This window comes from Berghia stephanieae, unplaced genomic scaffold (genome assembly GCF_034508935.2).
Source record: "Berghia stephanieae isolate SIO BIC M18660-M18661 unplaced genomic scaffold, UCSD_Bste_1.3 scaffold2872, whole genome shotgun sequence".
In the NCBI taxonomy this organism is placed as follows: domain Eukaryota; kingdom Metazoa; phylum Mollusca; class Gastropoda; order Nudibranchia; family Aeolidiidae; genus Berghia; species Berghia stephanieae.
In genome coordinates, this window is record NW_027624036.1 from 1,020 (window position 1) to 8,849 (window position 7,830).

Below are 7,830 nucleotides of genomic sequence, written 5' to 3' on the forward strand. Positions count from 1 at the left end.
TATCGCCTAACAGGCGTCATGTCCCGTCCTACATGTTCAATGTTGCTGTTGGCCAGGGACCCCTTGTAAAGCGCTTTGAGCACATTTAGTGGATATTGCTCTATATAAAACTCAATTTTATTTATTTATTATTGATGTTTCTTAAACTATTGCCTTTCGTGTAATCTCCTTCAAAATCAAACGAATGCATTGACGTCTTTTTGTTAAAGGTTCCAGTGTAACGGAAGAGGGCGTGTGTTTTGCTTCCATCGGCTTTGTCGTTGGAATCATCTGTGGCGTTGTCCTTATTCTCATCTTCATTGCCCTCGCCGTCTATTGCTGCTGTAGGAAGAAGAGCGGCGCTTCCACGACGAAACATTCAATGTCCGCCGACCAAGTTCAACCATCAGGTATTTTTTTTTTTTTTTACATGGATTAACTTATCGACGACATATGATGACATACATGGGGCATTCTGTGAGCGGTTGACCTTGAATCTACTTTCTTTTATGGCAACTGTTCAAACTTCGGAAATTTATTTTTAATATTTAAATCAGCATTCTGATTAGTTGGGAGAAAAACGGAAGTAAGACAAAAAATGCTAGCAATTAATTGTCCGCAAAACGTCTCATTGGACGCCCCCATAAGATATGAAGAAAGTGTGTTACTCATACAAGAATTAGAACTACAAACCACTTTATTGCATTGTCAAATCATCGCGCTTATAAGTTACTCTTACGCAAAAACAAAAGTAATTTTTTTTTTCAATATATTTACACTCCCCTAATCGAAGACTCTTCTTAATCTAGAACGTTTATTCAAATTCCCGAAAAATTTTGACTAAGCGAAGTGAACTCGATATCAGATGCCTTTGTCCCAGGGAATTAATCGCTTGAACATTTGACGAAATTGCATGAATCCCTGTGCCTACTTCGTTATGATTAGTTTATTCTATGTTGTTTTTTTTAAATTCATAGTATCTTGACAAACTTTTGTTTGGCCAAAAGCTTTTTCTTCGCCGACTAGCGTTATGTTCAACTGACACATTGAAGGTTCGGTCCAAAGAGACGAAAATTAACTCCATCCTTGTGATTGTAAAAAAGGATTCTTTGAATAATGTGTCATCATCTAGCTATGTGTGTGTGTGTGGGGGGGGGGGGGGGGGGGGGGGGGGGGGGGGGTTTCTCCTTGTTTGAAAACTTAAGTTGTTAGTGCATCATTGATTTTTAGTTTTAGAATAGTACTGTAGAAGAAAAAAAATTGAGCTTTTATATAGCGCAATATCCACTAAAATGTGCTTAAGGGGTCCTTGGCCAACAGTAACATTAATATTTAGGGCGGGACATGACGCCTATTAGGCGCCTATTTAGGGCGGGACATGACGCCTATTAGGCGATGTTATAATTTTTTTCGGACAGAGACATCGCTGTTAACGGTCAGTACTCATTTACACCTGAGTACGGTGAGAGAATGTGAGTAAAGAGCCTTCTGCCTTCTCCAAGGACTCAACTATGCGCCGAGCGAGGCTCGAACCCAGGACCTTCCGATCCGAAAGCGAGTGTCATACCACTAGACCACATAGCCTCACGAGAAAAACAAGAAAACTTCATATAACTTTGAGATTGGTCTGTTTTGCATAACGTTTAAGTACAGAGTATGAAAAAAAAAATGAAAGTATAAACAAAATGAAATTAGGAAAAATTATTGATGTTGAAAATACAAGATCCTAGGAACGAAAACAAATAAACAAAAAAAAACCTTATAAAAATTTAAAAAAATAAAAAAAAATAAAACAAAAATAAAAACAAAAAAGCCTAAATTTCTGTATCATTATCAAATTGTTGGAAAGAGACATTTTCCGTCTTCTCTCCTTTCAGCACCGCCACTGATGGAAGGAGAAGATAATTCAGCCCCAGCTATGCATCTATACCCGCATCTACAACTTCAACAAGAAACACCCATGCTAGACCCGCCACCTCCTTACGAGCACCCGCCATCTTACAGTCCCCAGCACTCGTGATTCGGGAAGCCTGGCAACTACGTACATCATTGTACACAGAATGACAGAGGATAGATTGTCAAATCTCCCTTGTGGTGAGATATTTGGAAAAGTGATACCGAGCACAGTCGAATTTTTTTAAGATATTGTTTATCTGCCATGGGGTTTCAATACTTAATGCAGAAGAGGTTCTTTTATTTTCATGTTGTGTTAATCGCAATTATATTTTTGTACTTTATTGTGCATTGTTCACGCTTTACAAAGGCTGGTCCCTGAAAATATGGATTTACATGTCAAAATGATTTAACTTACATAGACAATAATGTTATTGAGTCGACAGACACTTATTTGTAGATCTGATAACCCAAATGCTTATGGGCTCATTCTTGTCATGGAAATACTTTCAAACCACTGCAAAATATTGTCATCACAACAACGTCAAAACAAGCCCATACGGGTGTCCGGCTATAGGGAATGAGATTAGCGGAAGAGTAGCGTCCCTTGATTGGACCTCACCGGGAAAAGTTATTAGAGAGAGAACGTCATGTTGGTTGTGCGCATGCGTCTCTCGTCCTCGCTTCCGGTGAAAGCGGCATGAGACACTTCACCGAAAGTGAGGACGAGGGAGACGCATGCGCAAAACCATTTGACATTCTCTCTGTAAGGTGACGTCCAATCAAGGGACGCTACTCTTCAGCTAATCTCATTCCCTATTAGACTTACAAATAAGTGCACGTTGTATTGAGTACCAAGATTGTGATCTTTGTGTATAAGTGCAGTATGAACTAAAAGTGACTCATATGTCAAATAATTCAAAAGACAACAAAATATTATCAGTTATAAACATGTTTTATATTGTAAAGTAGTTCTTAAACTTTGCGAAGACATTTTGTATTTTATTCGTTAGTTAAATGATAGGTAGGTATTTCAAGATAATGAGACTGGCTAATCATTGTTAAAGGTTATCGAATTTTGGTACTTGATATTGTAAATAAAAAATACAACCATTAACGAAATAAAATTAGCTATAACATTAACTTTTATTACTAAATTATTTGCAAAAGGAACATTCTTTCTAGTAACAATTACTCAAAAATTAAACATCGTCAACAGGTAGATTCCTTGCCAGCTACTAGTACCAGAGAAAATTCTATGCTTATACTTTACTTTTCTGTTGTTTTTTTTCTCCAAATGATGAATGCTCTCGGTTGTTTACTTTTTAACCCAGTCTTTTTAACAAATGATATATTCTTATCTCACTCGAATAAAAAAAAAATAATACAGAATTTTTTTTTATATAGTATATTTTGTAAAATAAAGTGTATTCAAGGGAGAGAAGCCATACTACTCCGTGTCTTTAAAAACAAAAATACGGTTATCGCACTTAGACTCTTAGTTATTATTTCAATCAAAACGGTAATAAATTAGTTCACCCCAACTACCTCCTCATTTTAATTTTTTTTTTTTCTATACTAGGTATCAATATATGAAAATTCCACACATCCATCAAAACTACATGTGACATTATATTGCCATTGTCTTCTTAGCATTAATAAAAGAATTTATACAATACTTAGATATCAAATAGGCACAATGGTATGGAAGGTAGAATTGAACCAAAAATGATATAGGGCTGGTAGCTACCAAACGCCCATACCCGCTGTGCGAAACATTAAACCAATTTCAATTATACCAATTTAAATTATACCTAAATAGTAAGACAACCATTCCGATGAGTTAGTTTCACGTGTAAAGCTTCATTTGCCGTGGCTAACAATGGTATTGGTAGGCTCGTCCGTCTATAGATAGATAACCACCGTTATGAAAGTGTTTCACACTTCCCAATAATTTGTATTTGCTAGATATAATTTTGCGAATGATTTAAATCCAAATAAAATCGTAAGAATTGAGAGTCCAAGAAGCCGGTGTTAATCCCGATCGCTAGTCATTTGTTTATTTATTTATTTTTAATTGAAAGAAAAGATAACTTACTTTGTTTTTTTGTGTTTTTTTTTTTTTTGAGCGGAAGGGGCTTGGGGGGGGGGGGGGGGGGGCGGTTAGTAATAAGAGATAATATAACTGAACGGTGAGTAGGGATTATATAGAATAATATAACATGGTTTGTGAAGAATGCATGAGCGTTAATTCTAAGACTCAAATAAATCGGAGTTGTTCCAAAGCTCTGAGTCTGAGGCAGGAAACAAATCACATCTTTCTGGAAAAGCTACAGATAAATTTCTTGCCTTTTGGCTTTGTTAGGTATATTATGCACTCTGCGCTTGCGGAGAGATTTGTGATATTCAACTCATAGAATTAAATTTCAGGGTGATGAAAATACCGCGATTATAACTGAAATAGGTTAATCATCTGTTACATATCAAAGGTCAAAACGTTTCATCGAAACAAAATAAGCCCTAGCTATCCAGATTGCAAAGTAACGTGAAAATAAATGTTATTACAGCCACCATATTTGGCACTTCTACTCGAAAGAAATTTTCTTATTACCCGTTACTAGCGTGGGTCGATTGAAGTCTAATCGGAAATCAGATTTGTTCATCAAGGGAGCACATAATATAACCGCGAATAGTTTTGAATGAAATCCAATCTCATCGCTCGCCATCATTGTGATCTATACAAATATCTTAAAAGATAAAATACATTACATTTTGTGCAATATTTTGAAGTATCTACAATGCGGCTTTCAATGGTTTAATTTATTATCTAAAATATCAATATATTATAATATTTTTATTTCTAATATATTAAATTAAGTTTTGGTTTTCTGTTGGTGATAAATGTAGAAAATCTACCATTCTATAAAAATCAGAGGCCTGTTGTTATTTTTATGTGTTTTATTTTTTTTTTTTTTACATTTTCATTTCTCGCCAAATATTTACCGTTAATGAATTTCAGCTTTGTGTATATACTATGAATTTTTAAAAAAATATATTATATATGTCTATATTTATCTCATTATTAATGATATTTCAAATGTCTATAAATTCAAGAAACATATTTCTACAAACACAGGTGCTATGTGATACTTTGCCTGGTCAGTATAATGATGTTTGAGTATTTTAAATAAATATAATAAGAACATGAAAACAATAGAGAGGAGAACTTTATTATCCTTCGATTCCATAAGCCTCTTAAGTTTTGTTTTGTTTTGTTTTGTACAAACATTTTGATTTATCATGAGTTGAACAGGGCAACGTTTTAGCTAGAGCAATGAACATCCGTTGTCCAACATGTTATCTTTTTAAACAAGGTTTTCGTCGCCAAAATAACGCGGGAAAAAACCCAACCCTCAAAACATTATTTACACAATGGGCAATAATACACTCAGCTAGATGTATTATTATTATTATTATGATTATTATTATTATTATTATTATTATTATTATTATTATTATTATTATTATTATTATTATTATTATTATTATTATTATTATTATTATTATTATTATTATTATTATTGCATTGTATTTTCTAAATTAAAGGAAATCAGGAGTGATAACTCATTCTAGATTTTTTTTAAAAGTTGAACGATTGATTAGATTTCCTTGAATATTTTATTACCATACAGTATCGAAATTATTTCCTTGTTTATGTTTCTTTTAGTTTTACAACCTATTAATGACATATCCATCATGAGTACTTTTAATTTTAATGTTTATTTTAAAGTTTTATTTGTACTTTTATTGATTCAAATTATGATAAAAATGAGAGAATTCGCATTGTTTAAATCTTACAAACTACTGAAACATAGATTCCGTTGTTTTCGCCATGAGATCTTTATTACTTTTCAAACATTTACTATGACCATCATCATCACCATCATCATCATCATCATCATCATCATCATCATCATCATCATTAATATTATCATCATCATCATACTACTACTACTACTACATTCTGCTACTTCTACTGCTGCTGCTACAACTACTACTACTACTACTACTACTACTACTACTACTACTACTACTACTACTACTACTACTACAACTACTACTACTACACTACTACCACTACTACTACTACTACTACTACTACTACTACTACTACTAAACTACTACTACTACTACTACTACTACTACTACTACTACTACTACTACTACTACACTACTACTACTACTACTACTACTACTACTACTACTACTACTACTACTACTACTACTACTACTAAATTCTATTACTAATTTTTTTTTTGTTACTTTAATATAATAATTGCCATTGTCACTTTCATTATTGGTATTATCATCATCACCACCACTATCATCATCATCATGATCTTCATTTTTTTTGAGTTTTGTTAGACTCCCCACGGCTGTGGCTACAATGAGTGCAATACCAATACACATCTTCACATTATGTCTTGTTAGAAATCTGCTTATTTACGCCCATTTTACTGTTCAGAGTTCCTATAAAATCATATTTAGGCACGCCTTTATCTGTAATCTGCATTTTTTGCAAATATCAGGGCGATCCGCAAATTTTGGCAAATTTCCCAAAATTGGCAAATCGTGGCAAATTTAGGGAACATTGGCATGGCAAATCACGTGGCAATTTTTTGGGAAAAACAGAAGCGAAAACAAAATAACGAAAAAAAAAAAAGTGCGACACTTGAGAAATGTTGCAGCTTTGCCTGGGCCCAAACCAAGGGAAGCTACTCTCTACGGATAATGATCCTTTAAAATCTTTGTAACAACGCTATTGTGTAAATTAATAAACGTAGCCTCCTTAAATGTAATAAATTGTCTTATATATATATATATATTTTTCTGTATCGTGTGTTGATTTTTACTGAAACGCTTAGTTCTCCTCGGCAAATTTTTTGGCAAATTTTGGGCTTTTTGGCAAATTTCTTGGCAAATGTTGGGGTTTTTTGGGGCAAATTTTTAGCAAATTTTAGGTCCCAATTTGGCAAAAAATGCAGATGACAGAACTTTATACGTTTGTATTTATACGTATATCATGTGTGTTGCTATCAGTTGAGTCAGTCTGAGGGGATAGATCAATGATGTTTCATTTTTTTTTTTTGTTTTACAAAGTGGGAAGCGGTTCCATTGAAGCAATAACTTGTATAAAACTAGTTTCTTTATTTAGATGAAGTTGACAAGTATAGAATTGATCCAATCAGAATGAACCCATTCCTTCCGAACTAAATCTTTGATTTCATAAATAAGCAGATTTCTTGTAAGATTTGAAAATGATGAATTTGTGTATATCAAATATAACTATTATATGGAATCGCCTACGTTTCTTGTTTTTATTTCATTTTCACGTGATTTATGTTTATGATTGTATTTTCACGTGATTTATGTTTATGATTGTAAAGTCAAAATATGTATATTATTTTGTGTCATTCTATTGGCCAATGTTTTTTTAGCCAAAAACGTTCGTTTAAGTTGTCAATACAAAAATTTTTATTTATGCCAATTTATGTTTAGAAAAATAATAAACTTCAGAAAAAGTTCAACTTGCCCCTTGTTTTTTAAAATTATTTCTAGAAAAGTTTTTATATTTTAGCGAGGGATAAATTAAAAAATCTTTTGTTTTAGTTTTTGATTTTAAAAAAAATGTTCAAAGGCAATGTTGTTTTGATGTGCAATTGATATGTACGATCTCTAAAATCCTCGCCCAAAAATATCTTGTTTATGCATTTTCTTTGAAAAAAATAAAAAGTCAGCGGCGTGGGTATTGACGGATATGGTGGTGCCAGATTTAAAAAAAAAAAGGGGGGTGGCGTATTGACGGCATTGGTGGTGCCTGATTTTAAAAAAAAAAAATTTAATCAGTGAAAACGGTTAAGGGAGAGAGACGAAAATTAAAAACCCTTTTATGGGAAA

At 33.1% G+C, this 7,830-nt stretch overlaps 1 protein-coding gene across 1 annotated transcript; it reads left to right on the forward strand.

The window, feature by feature from the left end:
* Positions 1 to 209: 209 nt before the first annotated feature.
* On the forward strand, positions 210 to 2,095 carry LOC144961532 (uncharacterized; the record flags this gene model as incomplete). Its single annotated transcript, XM_078894688.1, has 2 exons — positions 210 to 389; positions 1,857 to 2,095. Coding segments are annotated over 2 exons (323 nt in total), but the record flags the coding sequence as incomplete, so codon positions are not given.
* Between the last annotated feature and the right edge of the window lie 5,735 nt (positions 2,096 to 7,830).